The sequence below is a fragment of the Megalobrama amblycephala genome, linkage group LG12 (assembly GCF_018812025.1).
Source record: "Megalobrama amblycephala isolate DHTTF-2021 linkage group LG12, ASM1881202v1, whole genome shotgun sequence".
NCBI classification, from domain to species: Eukaryota; Metazoa; Chordata; class Actinopteri; order Cypriniformes; family Xenocyprididae; genus Megalobrama; species Megalobrama amblycephala.
In genome coordinates, this window is record NC_063055.1 from 31,490,844 (window position 1) to 31,514,400 (window position 23,557).

Below are 23,557 nucleotides of genomic sequence, written 5' to 3' on the forward strand. Positions count from 1 at the left end.
CGGCATGTCTTCTAGAGATCACTAACCATGGCTTTAACATCCAGATAAACACTTTTCAAGACAATAAATACAAGATTGAGACGATGTATGCATGTATTGCCTCTGAATAGTGCTGGCTCCGTGGGCGTGGCCGCATTAGTGGGTAATGAGCTGAATCTCGGACTTCTGACATGGCTCTCTTTTCATACAGATTACATAAACACAGAATGTTTGCTTTCAATTTGACTTGCACGATTTAAAACCTGACATTTCAACGTTTCTTTAGACATAAGTGTAATTTTTTTTGTCATTAGTATTCATAAGTTACAGTTCATTTTCTGAGAACTATCAGATTGGACTTCGTTCAGAGGGAGAGGAGAGATCACGCATCATGTTAGTTTTCTTTATTTTACAAAAAGCACAACATTGTGTTTTTACTCTGAGTGTACACAAATAAAAGAAGACATTCTATAGTTTCAATTGATATATTACTTATGTCTCTATGACAAGAAATGACGGAGTATTTTAGTTTTGCTGCAATGTGAAAAAAATCCTGCAAAACGCGCCGGCACGTTTTCAGACCTCAGGGAGTTAAGAGGATACTTGCAAAGATAGGCATTTTGAAACATAAGTGTGGATATTTGACTGTTCACACACAATAAGGCGCCAAAAAGAACTCAGTTCAGTATCCAAGCGCTGTATGAGCAGTGGCTTTGTGTGTGCACTAAGAAATAGTCTCTCAGACAGAGTACATATACTAAAATGAGTTCTCTTTCGCTACTTATTGCACTAACAGTTTAAAATCACTTGTTTTTAAACCGCAAGGCTTAAAAACACAATCAAATGATAAGCTTTTGTGACGGCACAGCATGGCAATGTCGCATGACCGTAACCGTGATAGAGTCGATAATCCTAAATCTACCAGTTGACAAATATCGCCCACCCCTAACTGTACCAGACTATTTAAATGTTAAGCAAGCAATCTCATTGGCTGCACAATCAGCAGAGGCCAATCAATGCATGTCATGTAGGAAATTATGTGACTTTAGTATATAGTATATTAAAAATCATAATTTAAGCCTAGATCCCTTTGCATACTAATTGAAAGTTACACCACTGAACTATAATTTCTTGCAGTCATTGGAAGAAGACCCAGGACTATCACTGGTGCCCCTCTTTATAACCAAACTGTGTGAACACTGTTTAACCAACATGTGATTAACCTTCTGACAACTTGTATATTGGATGAAGTCTCACTGGTCTCTCATCCCCTTTTCTCTTCAGATTGTTGTTCCTGTTCTTTTCTTATGTCTCACCTAACACTAACAGCCTCTGCCCTCCCCTCTGTTCTCACCCTAAAATGGCTTCCCAGGCACCTGCCAGAGACAGCTGGCCACGACAACTTAACAAAACCATCCATCAAGGGCAAATACATCAGCAGGATTACAGGAGGGCATATAAAAATCCTTTATGTGGCATTAGGGAAATATTCTTATATAATGCATGGTCTTTTGCAGTGACATAATACTCACTACACTGCAACAATTACATAAGAACTACATCCCCCTGACCCTAAAACACATGAAACACACCTACCCCTGAAATTATATTCGCAACAGAATACTAGCTGACTACCTACGCTGCCTACTATTTAAAAATGAAATGTGAAGTTTATTCCACAAATTATATATGAACTCACTATGTCACATGTGAATGTATCATCTTATGAAATAGTTAGGTTGCATTTATTTTGTTTTGTCTAATAATGTGTCTCAACCTTTGACAGTCCAATAAATACTTAGCCAAGTTTTGAATTTTAAATGCAATGACAGGAAAAGGAAATTACTCACATAAAATTAATTCTCACACATTTCTGAATGGTACATAAGCCTACAAAACACAAATGCATTACAATAAGCTGCTATAAAAGACAGTAGTCACTATAAAAACAACTGAAATTTTCAAATGACACATTCATAACCTAATGTTCTTAAAAGATAATCTGCAACCAATTATCACAATAGTCTACTTGTCGATGAGCGCAATAGCTCAGAGCTAAGCCAGATATTTTTGTTAATAAACATCCGACACAGTCTCTGCATGGATCCTGTCTAAACAATGAGCTGACAAGAAATACATTTTTGTTGCTTGTCTTTTTGTTTCTTGTCATGATTGTGGCAGCTTGTGAATCAGGCACACTCACACTACAAGCTTTAGACGCTGTGATTTGATTGGCTGAGAGGTGTAGCTGTAGTTGACACATGTTGTTTAAAGCAATACATCAAGCAGATCCACTAACCGTACTATATCTTTATCCAGGAAATGCTGCAGTTATAATTAACCAGCAGTAAAGTGTAATAGTATTTATTAGCCTCTGTGTCTTATGAAGGAGTGTTATAAATATATCTGAGATTTTACATGCCTATTGACAATCCTGAATATACTTTGAGGTAACACTGAATGGTGCACTTAAACAGCAGAATGTATGACTAAATTTATAGTCTTGGCTTATTTAAAAGTAGAGTATTATGACCTTATGAATACTCTATGTTTTGAAATAACTTACAGCTTCTGGCAGCTCCTTTTTTTTTCAACGAGCGAGTGTGTCATGGTATTATGTTGATGGCTCTGTCTGCCTTCATAGAAATATTTTGTAAGGTAACCTAAAAAGACAAAATATTTTCTACTTGACTGAATTAACTTGAATGCATTACTGTAGGTTACACCAAAGAACATATTTTTTAAGGGTCATGTCAGCTAAAAAATAGTTGGTTTGTGACATAAATATGAACACACGATAGAACAATGCTTATAGCAAAGCCTGAGCAATTAAGCTTGCTTAAAGAGGCCATCTTATGCCCTTTTACAAAATCTTGATATTGTTTTTGGGGTATACTAGAATAGATCTTCATGATTGAATATTCAAAAAATATTATTTTACATTGTTGCACCTCTTTTCCCAATATGTCAGTAACGCTATGTTTAGTTCCTGTCTCTATGAAGCCCCTGCTTCTGAAAAGCACAATGTGGACAGCTGGACTAATGTATCGAGATTGGTCAACCGATTTGATATTGTTTCGGAAATCTCACGCCCCTTACCATAAAAATGAGCAACGCACTACTAACGCAACTCAACCAAGTCTTAGCCCCTTTTTCATGTATGCCTTGGGTTGGAATTATTTAAGTGGGGGACTTTGTGACGTGTACATTCCCAGAAGAAAACTCAAGACTACAATGAAGGCATTTTAGGGAGTTCAAAAACAGTGCTTAATGATATAGTGAATAACTCCCTTATTTCATGCTCAAACAGCAACATTACACAATAAAGAAAGTTGAAAATGTAAAAAAGCATAATAGGTCCTCTTTAAGAACAAATAGTTCTCTCTTGTTCTGTTAGTGTGTGTGATTGGTTTTTGAGGACAGCTAGTGCTCTAGATGTTACTAATTTAGGGTGGTCCTGTTATGTTTTAATGTCTTCATGTGTCTGCGGCTTTTAAAACAGGTCTATGCCATCTGGCCTGATGTTCATTTGACCTGAGACTTCACCACAAGGACAAGCAGCCATCTCTGTACACTCTCTCATCTTTTCTGCATATTCAGAGGATATATTTTTCTATCTTTCTGTGCTCTTCTTTTTACATTTCTCATGGTAAACAAAATGCAGTATATAAAATGAATCCACTCATCTCTTATTAATAACAGCAATATTTTTTGTATAATAAAACCTCTTGGACCAATGATATCTTTGACACATTTCATAACCGTCTATAGTTTGGAGCTGTGATGTGATAGGCTCCTCATTTAGTGCCTCTAAAGTCAATAAACAATCAATTTTCTTCTGCCTTGAATCCAATTTCTCAACTAATCTAGTCCAGCCTTCTTCCTTGCTAACAAATGCCAAAGATCACCAGTGTCATAATGCAATCAGAAATCCCAAACCTCATTATCCACTGAAAGAAAACACCTAGGGTCTGGTGTGTTACATCACTATGACAGTGATGTAACTGCACTGTCATAGTGGCTGTCATTATAATGAACATTATCAGTGAAACTGCTGAAGTTTGATACTGGTAACAACATGATGACACTCTGTTTATCAAACCTAGCTATCCATAAGAGAAGTCAGCATTTCACACAGTGCAGCTTGGGTGTTAACTGACAAATCATTACACAAAAGAATGATATTCTCTCCACTGAAAGTACAGCTGATAATCTTTGAATTTTAAGATTTGAAATGCTGTCATATAGTGTTCCTGCTATAAAAGACAGTAGTCTTTTAGAATAGGAACTGTGAAGCAGCCGACAGTGGTGTCTTTAAGAGTGGCAAACGCTAAAAAGCGGTGGATGGAAGATGCTGTGATCGGAGCTGTGTTTGTTGTGTGTTGTGGGTTTCGTGATAACGGAGATGGAATGTAAATGTATAATATATGCGACTGAAAGAGCAAAAAGTGGGGCTAAGAGACTAAATCTCCTATGACAACTTTCAGTATTACATATCATCGAGGCGGAGAAAACATAACCCTGCAGACAACAGGAAAATGCCATTATCACTGTTTTTGTTATCACTGTGAAGTAAATATGTTCACACAGCTTTTTAAATATGCTGGGTGCCAGTGTCTGACACGCGTTTGACCAATCAATGTACACTCATGTCAGTTCCTATTGTGGTGGTTTAGACCCTACTAGGAGCTAATTTAGTTTCGCCAAAAAGAGTTCCTAGAACTAAAATCGTTCCTAGTTCCTGCGGTGCGAACACGGCAAAACTATCGGATAGTACCCAATAGTTCTATTGGATACTATTGGGTATCCAATAGAATAGTTCTACCCAATACCCAGTAGTTCTAGGAACTATGAAAAGGTTCCTCCAGTGTGAAAGCCCCTATTTACAACCAACCATGTTTTCTATGTCAATATGATTGCAAGAAAATTATGCTTTTTGATGCATAGCTTTTCAAAGAATGCAAAACTGTAATATTTTAAATGGGTTAAAGATATGATCCACTCATAAAAAAAAAAAAAAAAAAAAAAAAAAAATCTGGATTAGACGAGATAATTATAAGTAACATGATTAAGAAAATTGTAAACAGTATAACACAGACTATTTTGTGCATATTATTGGAAATATTGTGATTTTGTTTTATTAAACTTATAAAACAAAACGTTAAAATAAAAACATTTAGGCTGTAAAAGGTTGAAATAATTGTTCTTTCTTTCTTTCATGTTAACATAGTGAGTTCCATTTTAAACAATCAACCATGGTGTCAATGAAGTGGTACTTGGTATTTATTCTATATAAAGTTATTTAAATGTAACTACATGCATTTAATAATTTAACAATATTGAATGTATTTGAGTTTTAAGAGAGAACTGTGTCTGCTTTGTATTCCTCTGAAAATGAGAATGACAGAACAAGACTGTTTTGGGACAGTTTTATCTGGTGAGCTACCAAGCATGAATTTTATGACCAAATAGGCATTAGCACCACTGCAGTACTGTCCCTACCCCCTGATGGGAGGAAGAGAGAGAGAAAATTCAGGGCAGCATTGGACTTTGAAGGAAGCGAGGCAGAGAGAGAGAAAGAGAGAGAGAGAGAAACCCTTTGAAAAGAAGCAAAAGCTATAATGCAGCAGTCTGCAGCCAGCTCCACTCATGTCTACACAAAACAGATCAGTCCGTCAGTGTCAGAGGGCCCAGAATGGGTGTACATTCATAATGCATGCAATCACAGACTGTTTCAGAACCACGGAGAGCTCCGCTGATACTAGCAGCTCAATCAGCATCAATTTCAGCACCACGGACAGAGTCTCTGCTAGAACCACTGCAATCCGATCATGACACTTGTACTACGGTGCATTTAATAAGGGAGCTGCTCGTTTAATTGCCTCAACAGATGCCATTTGTAACATATGAGTGCATAACACACACGCATGCACAAAACGTTTCGCCACTCATAATGAGTGCAGGTTCTGCTGTACTGCAGGGGGTTGATAAGAATGCATGTGAGAGGAGGTCAGGTACAAGCTAATTTAATTCCTCCTCACAGGCTGCAGCTGTACCTGTAGGCACGAAGCTCTTTTAGAAACTGAGATCTTGCATCTGAGACCCCCTTTCCCTTTTTAAGAGGTTACGACATGAAATGCGCCGAAGGTCTGCTTTTGTTAAGACGCTCCAATTATTCCAATTATTCTCGAGGATCTAAGACACAGGGAGCCAAATCCACTGCCTGTGGAAACAAAATAAGATTAAGCAACAAACAGATAGACAGAAAAAGAGCTTGATTGAGGCAGGTTGTGTCGACCCCTAGATTGCAAAAAAAAAAAAAAAAGAAAAGAAAAAGAGCTGTGGATAAAATGGAAGTAAGAAGGTACTGGTAAATTTCAGCCAGGACCATTTGTTAATTTTAACCCTACAACACAACAAAATGCACTGCAACATTCAAAATAAACACCTGTGAAAAAATTCCTTCATATTAACACTGTACATTAGGCCTATCTTTACAGACTTTTCTTAGAGTGCAAGGAGGTGACAACACTGGACCATCCACACACACACACACACACTGATGTCTGTACTTCCTCAGACAGAAACAGAAAGCATTATCATTCTCCTCACAGCAACCTTGCAGCACGAGCCTTTGCCAAAGCTGCATACACACCAACACACACACACACACACACACTCAAGAATTCCCAATCATATCATTCCTTCAAAGCTTTCCTCTTTTCCTTTTCTTCACATACACACACAATCATTGATTATGATAGTACAAGATTATTTGCACTCCTATACTGACGTTTTGTATCTCCTCCACACACACTCACAAGCAGTTATTAGTCATTGGTGCATGTTTGGTCTCTATTACACACACACTACAGCTTGAACTGGTATCATAACCAGTGACCGGTAAAAAGGCACATTTGCTCATCATCTGCGCACACACGCACACACACTCCCAATTGCGGGATCAGACCACTCACCCTGACTGTTGGGTCCCCCATCTCCCTCTTCGCATTCAGTGAGGTTGTTGAGCATTTTGGAAGATCGAGCACAGATCCCCTGCTAATGCTAACACTGCTGCTGTGTCCACCAGCCTCACGCAAGCACACACACGGATGGAGGAGGAGAAGGCTAGTGGTTCTCTGCCTCTCTCCTCTCAAGAAAGCGAGCAGTGCTGTGCTTCAGCAGACTGGAGTCCTCTCTTGCCGTTTGCTGCCTTGCGTATTGACTCTCTCTCTCTCTAGGAGGAGGGGTTGGGGGGACAGAGAGGCTGCGGGGACGTAAATGATGGAATGCTTAAGAGCACTTTTTTTTTTTCTCTCAAACACTCACACTGCATGTCGTCTCTCTCTGCTTCTCTCTCCACTGTGTATCCACAGGCTGCATGTGCCTCATCATTATATTCACAATGCAGTGATCAGGATTCGCCTTTGCTTACCTTTACCATGCTTTCTGTTGCAATTTCTATGACATCACCATGTCAAACTGTGTTCATATCAGAAATAAGTGTTAATAAGTGTAATAAGAGTTTCATTCTCAGGTGGATGTTTTCCTTGAGAATTCACTACCCAAAAGAGCTGTAATGCAGTTTTTTTTTTTTTTTTTTTTAGGAAAATGCGAATAGTGTTTGTCTGGGGTGTATGGGTGTAATGTCTGGTTGCTAGGTCATTGCTAAGGTTGCAGAGTGGTTTTAAAATGTGTTGATATGTGGTTGCTAGGGTGTTCTGAATGGTTGTAAAGGTGTTGCTATGCTGTTGTTCTGGCTGGTTGCTAATTCCTATTTTTGCCCTTCCTTGCTGAAAAAAGCAGCACAGCTTGTTGCTAGTATTTGTTTTAGATGGTGATTTAAGCCCTCATTTTGGTTCTTCTCAATGTCCTGTATTGTCTTTACATGTGTGAAGCTGTTATGATGATTTTGCCTTCTGGATTGCCTTATTTGACCTTTGTCTTTGAAACTGCTGCAATTTAGATCCTTAGCTCCTCTTCCCTTGCCTGCACCGTGATAAAATACAGGATCACACATGGATCTAGAAGCAGCCTTCATACCCCTTGCCCAAGAATGCCAACCATGCCATGCCCAGATAGGACCCAGAGCCACAGTCCGCTGCAGACCCAAAGCCAGATGAATCTGACCAGGTGTGTGAGCCAGTATCTATGTTCATCCCTGAGGGAGTCCCTGTATAAGCTCCTGAATTCCCTGATCTCATCCTACTTTCAAGCCCCATCTCCACTGCTGGAGCTGCCTAAGTCTCCTTTGTTGCTACTGGTCCTGCCCAGCCCCAAGTCTCCATCATTGCCATTGGTCGCACCCAGCCTCAAGTTTCCTTCATTGTCGTTGGTCCTGCCCAGCCTCCCATTCAATCCTTCTCTGCTGATTCCATACAGTTCTTTGGTACTACCCCTGCTGGCTCCCTTTGGCCACTCGGCTTCTCATTTGGTGGCCCCATCCAACTCGGATCTGCCTTGGGCTTACCAGTATCCAGCTCCACCTTGATGTGAGAATCCCCTAGCTCCACCTTAGGCCTCTGAGCCCTGGACTTCACCTTGGCCTGTCGACCCATTGTCTCCACGCTCTCTCGGCTCCACCATGGTTCGTCATCCTTCAGGCTTCACCGGGATCCTTTGTCCCTCAGGCTACGCCTTGGTCAGTCATCACCCTGGTTGCGCCACAGACTTCTGGGCCTCTGGATATGTCTCGTCGCTCCACCCGGCTCCTCCTTCCTTCTGGCTCCACCATTGTCTTCACTCATACCGGCTCCGCCCTGGTTGTCCCGTGAGTTCCTCCTTGGCCCTACTGTCTATCGGTTTCACCCTAGGTCTTTGTCTCCTCTGCTCTGTCTGGGTCTCCACCTCCATCCGAAGTCCCCTTGGTTCCAGCAGGATTCACAGCTGAAGCTTCACCCTGGCTCCTTCCTCCATTGGTTCCACCGTGGGCCTTCATTTGAACACTGCCCTGGGTCGCTCAACTGGCTCCTCCCTCCATCGTCTCCTCCTTGGTCTCTCCCTTAACCAGCTCCTCCAGGTCCCTGTCCACCACCAAAACCACATCCCTCCCTTCACTGTTAGACTGTCTGTTACAGTGTGAGGATGCACCTTCTGAGAGGGTGAGTATACTGTAATGTTTAAGTTCTATGTGTAGACTCTTATTTTGTTTTTCCTTTGGTTCCCATGTTCCCTTCCTGTGTTTAGTTCCTGTTCTCTTTGTTACAGTTTCTAGTTGGTTTCTATAGTTACTCATTGGTTAATTGTTTGGTTATTCATTTAGCCATGTATTTAAGCCCATGTATTTAAATTTTTGTTCTTCTATTTGTCCCGTATAGCCTTTTACATGTTTGAAGCTGTCACACTGATTTTTGTATTCTGGATGTCCTTCTTTGTCTTTGTAAATAAACTACAACTGCTGCAATTTAGATCCTCTGCTCCACTTCCCTTGCCCGCAATGTGACAGCTATGAACAATAGTGTATTTTTAAATTATTAACATATATCAATAAATATTGATAAAAATGGTTTAGGATTTTATTTTCTGGTAAAACTTTACAAAAATGTCAACAGCTTATATGAAATAATTAAATTATTTTAAAAATATTTTAAAATGTACTTTAAAAATGATTAATATAATATATAATTAGAATATTATATGATAAAATCATGGTTCGATACAAGTTTGGTACAAAAGGAAAAAGCAACAAATCCCCAGTGCTAGGTTATTTTCATTTATTTTGACAGACAGCAGTGCTAATTAGTTTGTCCCACCTAGTGGCATTTAGTTTCCCCTGAAGTAGTTGGTACAGTACAGCCTCCTTTTGTGTATTAAGGACTAAGCAATAAACAGAATGCATTCTTGCATAGGTCATATTTTTTGTAGGGCTGATAAAAAAACTAAAGGTATTTGATCACAATAAGCTACAAAACTGAAAAGCATCTCCTGTGTTACAAAAGTACAAAATAAATAAAATAATGAAAATTAAAATATCTGTAGTGTTTTTCTGCCTAGCTCCAGTGATTGGCACATCTGGATGATAGCCATCTGATTTGTGTTAGCAAGTTGGTCTGCACAATGCCAAATGATTTTGCCTCATTATAACACTCATTTATGGTCATACAGATAAGAGTAAGACATAATTTGAAACACTCACAATAAAAACAAAACATTGTGCTTTTGTAAAATAAAGAAAACAAAAACAATGCCACTTTCTACTGTCCCGGTTTCCTTTCCATGAAGTTTGTGAAATGTCTCACAAAAATCAATCGAAACTCAACGTATAGGCTACTAGCAAGCTCTTTAGTTGTCATTCTCATTTTGGGTTGGTGCATAGATAATCTCTTCTTCTTCTGCTCTTTCTCCTGTTGTGGCAGTTAGCAAACAGTGTTGCATTACTTCTGGATTGGAGTGTGGCTCGCCTCTGACTGACTGTATTCATCGTCTGACTGTATGCACCGAACCGTGATGTACCGTGGCGGTTTGAGACAAATACATGCACCATTACACCCCTACACTGTATACATATCATTTGTTTATTTAAATTTGTTTTTTGTTCATTCAGGATACCTAATGAATTAACTAATGTTAACTGAACCATGTGAACCAAGTTTTACCTTTCTTTTCTAGAAAACTGGGTTTGATATTAAATCACATAGGGATATCGATATTTCAACTCTGTCATTTCATGAACAACATCAATCAAACACCTCAATGTTCTACCTTAATGTTTCTATATGTGATGAAATACTTATAAGGCAAAAGCCATGTAAGGAATAATTGCCAAAGGCTTTTACAGGCTCTATGTCATGCTACAGGTTCTAGAATGCTTGTGAGATTAAGTGATGTAGAAATCTTGCTTTCTGCTGTCTTTTATACACACTTTCCTTCTGACCTCAGAGGTAAACTCCACTGAGTCTTCCTTTCTGAGAGCTTTCTATAAATACAGAGAATAAATTAAGGTATGGGAGATTTTAAGGTTTTTTTCCCAAAGTGCAGGATGGTGCGAAAGCGCACAGAGGAACAAGGAACACACAAATGGTTAGACACATAAATGATAGAATGCACTTACGGATCTGCTCAGAGTCAGAGAGGGGAAAAAGAGAAACATGGATGGATAAAAGCTACTGTGTGAAGCTGGGGAGTACAAAGTATGTATAGAAATATGGGGCTTTGGAACAGGCATTAAATGTTAATATAAACATGTACAATATCTCATATGTGCAAAAAGTATACCACACTGAATACAAAACCTAGAAATAAAAAGAAAATTTTGAACAATTTTAAAGAAAGAAACCTCACTTGAATAATAATGAATATAAAGAATAATAAATATATCTATATGAATAACATGATTATCAGATCAAGCGGAGTTCATGCAGCTCAAGTCATTAAAGCATAAGGGGGAATGTGTACTGAAATGTTAATTTTTAATTAAATGTATTAAAAATTGACAAATGTTCTACCAAATAAATATGTGATGTAAACTGAATAAGAGAGACAGAGAGAATCAGAGAAAAAAAAATGAACCAATGAACCTTCTGCAGATATGTGGTACCAAGGTCCAGAGTGAAGAAGAGGAGATAAGGTTTTTAGAAGTAACATGCTGGCCTGGCTGTATTCATGCAGGGAATCTCCACTGAGACTGGCACTTTTTCTCCTAAAAGCATTTAAGTGCAGCATTTCTGCTATTTTTAGCATCAGTAGCCCCAGAAAACAGAAAATGTTTCTGAACTCCGAAGATTTCTCTGTGATCAAAGAATCTGTTCTCATATCTGTCTATATTTTTGAAGTGTAAAGTCATATTTCTGGATATGGCTCTAATAGCATGGCTGGAAAAAAAAAAAAACAAACAAACAAAAAAAAACTTTTGACTTCACCATAAATTGTATGTTTGCCTAAATCCTTGTCAAAAAAGTATAATGCTGTTTGTTTGCATGTTCATGGTCTTAGTTTTTAGAAAAAGCTCAAATTAAAAATTAAAAAAGAAAAAAGTTAAATATCTCTCTTTAGGAAGAGCCCAAAATATCTGCATTAAAACTGCATTATATTTCACAGTCCTGCACCATTTCACCCAACTAGGCATCAAATACCTCAAAATAATGAGTTCTCTAATGATATAACACAATTTAGGGGTCATTAATAATATTTAGCAAATGCTCTGGTAATTATGTGAAGATGTTTAGTGTTAGAAAATTAAGAATGTTATTATGTTTGACAATGCTAATATTTCCTCATATTGATCAATTGCACCCTTGTAAAAAAGAAGTACACTTAAAGGGTTAGTTCACCCAAAAATGAAAATTCTGTCATTTATTACTTACCCTCATGCCGTTCCACACCCGTAAGACCTTCGTTAATCTTCGGAACACAAATTAAGATATTTTAGTTGAAATCCGATGGCTCCGTGAGGCCTTCATAGGGAGCAATGACATTTCCTCTCTCAAGATACACATACACTGATTCATTTATGCTCCGATGCTTCATGAAGCAGTGTTTTGAAATCGGCCATCACTAAATAAGTCGTTATTTTGGTTTTTTTGGCACACCAAAAATATTCTTGTTGCTTTATAATATTAATATTGAACCACTGTACTCACATGAACCGATTTAAATATGTTTTTAGTACCTTTATGGATCTTGAGAGAGGAAATGTCATTGCTCCCTATGCAGGTCTCACTGAGCCATCGGATTTCATCTAAAATATCTTAATTTGTGTTCCGAAGATTAACGAAGGTCTTACGGGTGTGGAACGGCATGAGGGTAAGTAATATATGACAGAATTTTCATTTTTTGGGTGAACTAACCCTTTAAGAAGTCTTTTAAAAAGAGTAGGCTACTTCTTACAGAAATAATATACTTTAAAAGAATATACTTGAGTATGAACTGAATGTAATGTTTTTAGATACTTAATTGCATATTAAATGAAAATGTACTGTATTATATTTTACATTTATATTTAATACAATTAGTTGAACTTGAGTACTTTTTTTGATATTTTGACCAACGCACTTAAGTACATCTATATATTATTTCATAACTACTTCTAGTGTCATTGAAATATGAAGTATACTGCTGAATGCAGTGACAAGCATTTATGGTAATCTCAAATATAGTTCTATTGAAACTTGTAGACAATAAGATCTGACAAAAGATGATTAAAACATAATTATTTAAAATGTACTTTAAAGTAAAACTTTTAATTTGACATTAATGCAAAGTGCATTTTTTAAAAGTATACATGTACTTAAATGTGTTAAGAAACAAGAAGTGTACTCTCATTTAGTATACTTAAGTGGCTATTTCATTAATAAAATACTGCAATATACTTTAAGATTTGAAGTACACTACAAGTGCACATTCAATACAATTAAGCACACTTCTTTTTTCACAAGGCTAATAAACGTTATTTATGGACAGGCTATTCTCGTTTATCAGAAACTTTTAAATAATACCAGAAGCTGAAGTCTTCTATAGTCACAGAAGCAAGGCTGACAAAATATTTGCTGCTTCCCGGATCAGCAAAGATCTTCTGTGCAAACTGAAAGGTGTGGTCCAGATGTGGACCGACCTCCTCATGTTTGCTGGAATCTGAAATTCCTGCCATGATTGGCATCAGAATACCATTTTCATCTGAGCCAAGCGGCTTTAGCGCTTAACCCAGAGGGCACCTCCCATCTTTACGCATACACATATACACACAACCCTCACAGACTGCAAAAGCTGACCTAATCCACAGATTAAGGCCATAGAGAAATGTTGCAATTTGCTTTTTCATTTCAGCTAAAAATGAAACAAGAATGTAAGAGTCATCTCGCTGGATTTCACAGCATAAGACATGGATATGAGTTCCTAATAAGCTATGACTATCCTTCATTGTACATTTGCTTTGTGCTTACCAGTTTGGGGTTCTCATTTTTTATCAAGGCTAGCCAGAGTTTTAATGGAATTGAACTGAACTGTCCATTTAGCCTCAGGACAACCAAGGACATTTCCTGTGTACTGGGATTATAGAAAGCACTAGGTTCACCAGCAGCTGTACTGGGGTGAAGATTAAAATCGGGGGCAGAAAATGACCTTTCTGGTGATGATCATTCACAAAGTGGTCTATGGTTATCATTAACTGATATTGCATAAAGTAAAATGCCAAAGGACAAGATGGAATTCCAAGAACTGCCTGAATCTCATGACGTCATGATTTGGCTTCAAAGAGTTTTAGAGGTTTACATGGATGGTAACTGTATTAAGCTTATAAATATTTTAAGTAAATAAGTAAATGTTTAAGTAAAGGACTCATAATCAGACGTAGATACATTTGACATATTTACCATTATACACTGATAAAAATGAATCATTGAGGCTGTAAGTGTAACATAAAAAATATATATATATTTTTTACAAATAAATCCTACTTGGATAATTTGAGTAGCTCACTTAATTTGGATTTGTAGCAAAAACATATTTTTTATAATTATATATCACACTTCTTATCCTGAGTTATCTAGACAAGGCTTTGTAGACATGCATTTCCAACATACGATTTAAGTTACACTTATTAAAATATTTACTGCTGGATTTGGCTGATCCAATGAAACCTATTCACACGCTGACGACATATTTTTCCATATTGCAACAAATGTATCAATTTTTCGCATATTTCATATATTAGGGTAATTTTATAACAGCGTTATCTACAAAAGACGTGAATGTTGTTGTTTCTGTAAGGAAGCGGGACACGAGGTGAGATCCATGTGCAAGCTTTTATTGAACATTGTTCGTGGTCAAACAGGCAAGGGTCAAAAAGTGGCAAACAGGTACAGCAGGGACAAAGCAGGATCGTGGTCGTGGAACAGGCAGTAGAATCAGGGCAGGCAGATATCAATCACAAGTCCAGTAAACAATAAACAGTCCAAAGGCAGGCAGCAGAGAATCATAGACGGGGAACAGACTAGATCAAAACAGGCAGGCAGACAGATAGACAGACAGAATTATAAAGCTCAGAAATGCAACCGGAGTAAACAAGACCTCGCAAAGTGTGTGAGGATGAGAATGATTTAAATAGTCCAGATAATGTGCTCCAGCTGGGTGTGGTAAGTAGTGATTGGTGGAGTGAGTGCAGGTGATGGCCGGGGAGGATTATGGGAAATGAAGTCCGGGAATGACTGGGAACGTGACAGTTTCGCACCACACCACAACAGCTTGTGGTGGTCTACACCGAAAGCATCACAGCGAACTTTCCAAATCCATTAGTTCTGCTGTTGGAAGCTTCGCAACTGCGTGGATTACCTCAGGCATGCAAGGCATACTACAAGGCATGCATTAATTTACTTGCTTATCGTGCTGCACCGCATCCATCCGCATATCTTGCTTTTGACGCATCGTAATGTGCTAATCGCATCTTGCTGTAATCTTGTCTTTATTTATTTCCTTGTTTGGAAAAAAAGTCATGGATTATTTTAGTTTTGCTAAATGGAAGCACTCACTCAAAATGAGGATGTTTGCTGCTTGTTCAATATTATACTTAAAAAACAAACATTTTGTCACAACTTAAAGGATTAGTTCACTTTCAAATTAAAATTTCCTGATAATTTACTCACCTTTATGTCATCCAAGATGTTCATGTCTTTCTTTTTTCAGTCGAAAAGAAATGAAGGTTTTTGATGAAAACATTCTAGGATTTTTCTCCATATATTGGACTTCAATGGACCCCAAACGGTTGAAGGTCAAAATTACAGTTTCAGTGCAGCTTCAAAGCATTCTACGCAATCCCAGATGAGAAATAAGGGTCTTATCTAGAGAAACCATCACTCATTTTCTAAAAAAAAATAATAATAATAATTTTTTATACATTTTAACCATAAATGCTCATCTTGAACTAGCTCTCTTCTTCTTCTTCTTCTCTATTAGAATTCCAGCAGTGTAGACACTGCTAAGTGTATTACTGCCCTCCACAGGTCAAAGTTTGAACTAAATTGTCATATACAATATGCTAGTGCAAGTATATAACAATTAGTTCAAACTTTGACCAAGAAGAGAGCTAGTTCAAGATGAGCATTTATGGTTAAAACGTATATATATATTTTTTTTTAGAAAATGAGTGATGGTTTCTCTAGATAAGACCATTATTTCTCGTCTAGGATCATGTAGAACGCTTTGAAGCTGCACTGAAACTATAATTTTGACCTTCCACTATATGGAGAAAAATCCTGGAATATTTTCATCAAAAATCTTAATTTGTTTTCGACTGAAGAAAGAAGGACATGGACATCTTGGATGACATGGGGGGGGGGGGGGGTGAGTAAATTATCAGGAAATTTTAATTTGAAAGTGAACTAATCCTTTAATTTTATTGTGTACAATCTACTTACTGGGGGTAAGGAGATTTCTAGTTCCCAGAATGCTTTGCATTGGATTTAATTGGAAGAGAAAATGTTGAATTTCATATGTTTTTAAGCAATATAAAGTAGAAGGCTTGTTATTATTGACTCAAAAAAAAAATTGTTGGATTTACTTAAAAAAAAAAAAAAGTCAAGTGTTTCCATGCAACTATATTGAGTAATTTGTACAAATAGTTGTATGAACAAAAGAAATTCAAGTAAAGCTGACAAAATTTCTTTGAGTAAATACAAATCATTTGAATGTCACCGTTACATAATATTTATATGTGCAGTTTACTTAATAATGTTATGTTTATTACGTAAGGTGAACACATTTATTGACTTAATTTACCTTATTAAATAAACTATTTTCTCTACAAAATGCACTGAAAAAATAACTCATTGAAGACACTCAATTGAATCGAGGGCAGGAATTCCATCCAAAACATGCGTATATGAATGCGCACAGCCTAAACACAGGCGCCACTCTTCTGCATAATGGTAACCACAAAATTCAAAAACATTACAAAAACTACTCTAAATGTCCAACATAACTGAACATTAAACACTAACTAAACTAACAACATATTTACATATACTGAAAAACATAAAATAACACTATAATCCCTAAATTTACTCTCCTAATGCAGTCCCTTGCAAAGCATGCTGGGAACTATGGATCCACTGCCCAGTTAGTTGTCAACATTAACTCAATCGGGTCGGCGGTCAACGCCGGCGATACCACCTCGGTTTTTTTCTTACCAGCGTGAAATAGACTCAAAATACTCTGTCAATGTTGCACATACAATTAAGAGTTATACACCATTTTAATCTGTGGAATATCTTCTTTTATTTGTGTACACTCAGAGTAAAAACAAAATGTTGTGCTTTTTGCAAAATAAAGAAAACTAACATGAACTATTTTCTCTACAAAATGCACTGAAAAAATAACTCATTGAAGAAACTCAATTGAATCGAGGGTCTCTCGTCTCCCCCTGAACGAAGTCCAATCTGATAGTTCTCAGAAAATGAACTGTAACTTAGTGAATACTAATCACAAAAAAATTAGACTTATGTCTAAAGAAACGTTGAAATGTCAGGTTTTAAATCGTGCAAGTCAAATCGAAAACAAATATTCTAAATATTTAGAAATCTGATGCAAATAGTTGCTTCAATTTTTTTAGTAAAACCAAGGCTATATTTTTTAGTGTAGAATCATTGATATTATATACGCTATCATTAAAGCATTTTGGGTCAGTATGTTTTTTTTTGTTTTTGTTTTTTTAAAGACATTATATAAATTATGAATACTTTTATTCAGGAAAAATGAATTAAATTGATCAAAAGTTTCAGTAAAGACGTTTACATTGTTACACAATATTTATATTTGAAATAGATGCTTTCTATTTCGATTCAACATTGATAATAATTACAAATGTCCACAAAGCGGAAGACTACATAAAGTCGGGGTCACAGAGTGCTGAGGCGCATGGTGCATAAAAGTCCACTGGTATTAATACCAGCACAAAAACTGTGCGGCTGGAGCTTCATGGAATGGGTTTCCATGGCCGAGCAGCTGCATGCAAGCCTCAAATCACCAAGTACAATGCAAAACATCAGATGGAGTGGTGTAAAGCGTGCCACCACTGGACTCTGGAGCAGTGGAAACATGTTAAGTGACAATTCACGCTTCCTTGTTTAGCATTCTGATGGGCGAGTCTGGGTTTGCAGGTGCCAGGAGAACATTACCAACCTGACTGCATTATGCCAAATGTAAAGTTTGGTGAAGGGGGGATAAAGATATGGGGCTGTTTTTCAGGGGTTTGGCTAGGCCCCTTACTTCCAGTGAAGGGAAATCATAATGTTTCAGCATATAAAGACATTTTGGACAATGCTATGCTTCCAACTTTGGGGGAAAAGTTTGGGGAAAGCCCTTTTCTATTCCAGCATAACTGTGCCCCACAAAGCAAAGTCCATAAATACATGGTTGGATGAGTTTGGTGTGGAAGAACTTGACTGGCCTACACAGAGCCTTGACCTAGTTTTACTTATGTTAATGCTAAATTCCAAATATATTTAAGCACATTGTGTGAGTTTGGGTTTGCATATGCGTTTTTGGTGCTAAGTTTATATGTTACTATATGTTACTGACTGTACAGGTCTTTACAATACAGGTATGATCGTAGCTGCAGAACATATTAATTTTATTGTGTACAATCTACTTACTGGGGGTAAAAAACAGCTCAGAACATATTGACTTCACCTTTTGCTATAACCTCAGTCTGCAACCGTTATTGGCACTGCAGTGAGAACTGCTGAGATTTATGAGCAGCTAGAGAGAGAGAGGAGCAACGATTTAAAAGAAAAGACAGAAAGAGAAATTGAGCCTGTCCTGAATGCACCCCTGGAGGATGTCAAGGGCATATTGAATCTTTCATTCCACTCTTGCAGGTACACTGACCTTAAATTATGTGCTATCTGTTGCAAAGAAAAAAACTGCTAAGTGTGCTGCTTATTTATTGGCAAGGATTTGTGCATGTGTATTTGGGAGATCAGTCTGAAATGTGATTTTCACACACTGATGCCTGAATCAACATGGCAGCATGTATCCATGTCTTACCCTGACACTTAATTCAATACGATCCATCAATCATTGAACTCATCATGTGAGCTCATACAATTTTCCTGTTTTATTATTTCAGTAGGCAAGCAACAGCAAGGTCATGGGTTCAGTTTCCAAGGAACATATGCTGATATAAAAATGTATACCTTAAATTTGCTTTAAACATCTTCCAAATTAATTTGGTATATTTATCCATTGAAGTTTGATCAATCTAATGAATATTAAATGCCTCTAAACAAGATAAAAAGCTTTGGAATAAGATCGTAAATACTACACTCTTAAAGAACCTCTATTTTTAAGAATGTATGTGTTCTGTTTGGGTCTAAAGAAATATTTGACCTCTGTAAATGACCTTGTGACTCAAACTATTTACATCATATTCAAAATTAATGATGCTCTTGTGAATCACACAAACCACCTATCTTATTATGAAATTTTATAATCTGATATAATTTGTTAGCATTTGCATTTTGATAATACAGACATTTATTGTAATGCATATTATGTATATTGTGTATCTTGTTTCTAACATACTTTTTCTAAATCTAGAAGGCTGATGGTCACAAAATAAACAGGTTCTTTGTGCATTTTCTCAGCCATTTGAGTCACACTTAGTTTGTAGAGGTGCTTCATCTTACAATTCTGAACTTTTTTCTCAGGATTTTTAGTTTACATCTAACAGTTCTGTTTTTATTGTTTGTTTGTTTCTGTTTCTTGATGACTTTTTCTGTAATTGCAAATTTATATCCCACAATTCTGACTTTTTTTCAGAATTGTGAGATATAAATTCGCAAAAGAAAGGTAAGTCTCAATTATAATTTTTATTCCATGGCGGAAATAAGCTTCCATAGGATTTGTTCCACAGCAGCAGTATGGAGAGTTTTCTCAAAGGCTTTTGGTTTCCCTGAGAGTTATATCACCCCTCAACAAAAGACTTTAACTGAGTGGAGGAGATTTTAACTGTAGTTGAGGATAGACATAGTGCAGGCTTGAAGCATTAGCAATGCATGTATAAATCTTGAACAAAGAAATGAATAGGGAACCGTGTTCACACTAAACCTACAGAGAAAAAATATATAAAACAAAGAGGCAGATTGAAAGTTATAGTAAGAAAAAAGCATATATACATATAATCTAGCAGTAATGAACAGGCATACATGAACCAAAACATTACACAGCATGTCACTAACTCATAGTGGGGCTTTTAAAAAGCTGTTTTGGGAAATGCGTCTCTAACTGTATACTTCACAGGACTGATGTGATGCCAGTTCAGATTATCTACGATGCTTATATAAAGAAAACATTTTTGTGTCTTTTATTAGTGTGATCTGAACAATATATCAATTTGTCTATAGTTGAGTTTGCCGTATAATTTATGGTGTATTCAAGGATGTAACCAAAAATTAAAAAGGTGGCCAAACGTAAACATTTAAAAATCTGTAGTTTAATAACCTTTATAATAATATACAGTAATTCCTGGTGAAAAACTTTACACATGATTCAGCAAAGAAATCTCCACCAATCACAGAATCACTATATGCAAATCGCACCGAAAGAGCTCTGTAGCACCCGTCCACTCCAATGAAGCACTGCGGATGATGCTCTGAGACTACTTAAATATGCTGATATGCTTTGAATGCTACATATTCACAATCTGATTCTGACTTGTGATGCAGCCTGAATCATAATCACACCATGTTTGTTTGTTGGCCAGGGGAGAACTGGCCCCTGAACTGAACCTGATTTCTCCAAAGGTTTTTTTTTTTTTCTCCATTTCTGTCACCTGATGGAGTTTGGGTTCCTTGCCTAATAATAACCTAGAGTAATAACCTAGAATACTGTCTAACACTTGATGGCTGCTCTGTTAAGTCTTCGTCGTCAGTTAGGAACCTGGGTGTGCTCTTTGAAAACAATCTTTCATTTGAAAGCCATGTTTCCAGCATCTGTAAAACCGCATTCTTCCATCTTAAAAATATATCTAAACTATGACATATGCTCTCATTAACAAATGCGGAACAGTTTGTTCATACGTTCACAACCTCAACGTTAATGACTGCAACGCTCTACTGGGTGGTTGTTCTGTTCGCCTGTTAACAAACGCAGCAGCTAGAGTTCTTACTAGCACCAGGAAGTATGACCATATTAGCCCGGATCTGTCAACACTGCATTGGCTCCCTATTAAACATCGTATAGATTTTAAAATCTTGCTACTTACTTACAAAGCACTAAATGGTTTAGCTCCCCAGTACCTGAGCAAGCTCTTAATGGGTTAGTTCACCCAAAAATGAACATTGTGTCATTTATTACTTACCCTCATGCCGGTCCACACCCATAAGACCTTCGTTAATCTTCAGAACACAAATTAAGATATTTTAGTTGAATTCCGATAGCTCCGTGAGGCCTCCATAGGGAGCAATGGACACTTCCTCTCTCAAGATCCATAAAGGTACTAAAAACATATTTAAATCAGTTCACGTAAGTACAGTGGCTCAATATTAATATTATAAAGTGACGAGAATATTTTTGGAGCACCAAAAAAAAACTAAAAAACTTATTTAGTGATGGCCGATTTCAAAACACTGCTTCAGGAAGCATCGGAGCACAGATGAATCAGTGTGTCGAATCTGCTGTTCGGAGCGCCAAAGTCACGTGATTTCAGCCGTTGGCAGTTTGACACACGATCTGAATCATGATTCGACACACTGATTCATTTATTCTCTGATGCTTCATGAAGCAGTGTTTTGAAATCGGCCATCACTAATTAAGTTGTTATCTTGTTTTTTTGGTGCTCCAAAAATATTCTCGTCGCTTTATAATATTAATATTGAACCACTGTACTCACATGAACCGATTTAAATATGTTTTTAATACCTTTATGGATCTTGAGAGAGGAAGTGTCCATTGCTCCCTATGGAGGCCTCACGGAGCTATCGGAATTCAACTAAAAACGCCACATTATATGCAACTATATTGTTTCAGATTATTTGGCATGATTTGGCTCTTTTGTAGATTAGATTTATATTTTGCCCTTGGATGCATGCATGCATGTTTTGTTTTGGGAAGGTATTTCGATCAAGTTAACTCAGGTTAACTTGAAAGATGGCACCAGATAGTGTGTTGGCTTGCCGTCACTCTGCGTTTAGGATGCCTGCACTTTATTTGTTTGTTTTACTTTTATGTTTGATAAATCGTTTGGATTGCTCACAGTTGGTCTATGACCGTCTAACGTTGTTAAGCCTTCGATCTGCGGCCTTTGAGATGTGTAACCGGGATCTAAATATGAAAGTGTTTAATAGACAGTCATGTGCGTTCCAGCCGCCAATGATAGCCTGTCAAGAAACTGGCTGTGTGTACTGGAAGAAGAGACGCCGCAGGAAACGAGGCACGCGAGCTGGAGTCTTGGTAAAGCTTAAAAAACTGAGGATCCTAAACAGCGGAGTTAGACGAGCGGAGGAGTTGCGGCCTTCCTATCTGATACATGTTTTCCCCGATACATCAACACTACTGCCTTGGACTACATGGAGGGGAATAAGACATGGAGGTGTGGTGCACTCAAATTTGCGCCCTGTGAGACGAGCCGGGTCAACAAAGCTAAGTGCTGGTTCTACTTCTATTCGGTTTACTGATTTGACCACTGTGCATATGGCTTTGATTAATGCACGCTCAGTTGTCAACAAAACATTTATCCTGAATGATTTTTATGTAACACATGGGCTGGACTGTCTTTTTATTACTGAAACTTGGTTAAATGATGCTGATATGAGCCCTTTTGCTGAGCTTCTACCAACGGGATGTTGCTACTTAAGTACTTTGAGGAGTAATCGTCGGGGTGGAGGCTTGGCTGCTATTTTTAATAACATGACACAGTGCAGGTTACAACCTGTTGACAGTTTCAAGAGCTTTGAAGTTCAATTAATGAAGATTGACTTGCCCTCGCCAGTGATTTGTGCCTTGATATATAGGCCTCCTGGCTATAATAAGAACTTTCTTAATGAATTTTATGAGTTTTTAACTGTGATCGTTCCATCTGCAGACAGAATCTTGATTATGGGTGATTTTAATATACATGTCTGTTGTCCTGGTTCACCCATGACCAAAGAATTTTTGAATCTAGCTGATTCTTTTAATTTACTTCAATGTGTCTCTGGTCCCACACATGATCGTGGGCATACACTTGATTTGGTTTTTTCATCTGGGATAACGATAGAAAATATTTGTGTAGAGGAAACTGCCATCTCGGATCATATGCCTATTAGGTTTAATCTTACTTCTGCAACAAATGTACTCCTCTATCAGCCCCCTTCATGCTTGTCCCGGGTTATTACTACTTCTACACCTAGTGCTTTTTCAACTGCTTTTATTGAATCATCCTTGTCTACTGAGTCTACTCTATGTTGCACCCTAGAGGACCTGATGAATTGTTAAACTCTTTTAATCATGTCTGCTTTAAGATCTTGGATAATGTTGCAAAAATTTTAGGCCTATCTCTAAACTGCCTTTTATAAACAAAATTTTAGAGAAAGTTGTTCACAATCAACTTGTTGACTTCTTGTTGACTCGATCGAGTCAACTAGATCATCCATTGTGAAGACATCATCAA

General features: G+C 37.4%; 1 protein-coding gene across 11 annotated transcripts in view; it reads right to left on the reverse strand.

The window, feature by feature from the left end:
• The window catches only part of slc12a5b (solute carrier family 12 member 5b), a 113,024-nt gene that overhangs the window by 70,135 nt on the left and 19,332 nt on the right, over positions 1 to 23,557 (reverse strand). Inside the window, exon 1 of one of the 11 annotated variants that reach the window (XM_048210603.1) lies at positions 6,957 to 8,648. The exons of 7 other annotated variants lie outside the window; for them this stretch is intronic. In XM_048210603.1, the coding sequence (XP_048066560.1) occupies positions 6,957 to 7,011 (55 nt within the window). In that variant the 5' untranslated portion in view covers positions 7,012 to 8,648. Of the gene's footprint in view, positions 1 to 6,956; positions 8,649 to 23,557 lie in introns of those variants that run through there. 3 more of the 11 variants (XM_048210594.1, XM_048210593.1, XM_048210595.1) reach the window with 3 other exon arrangements.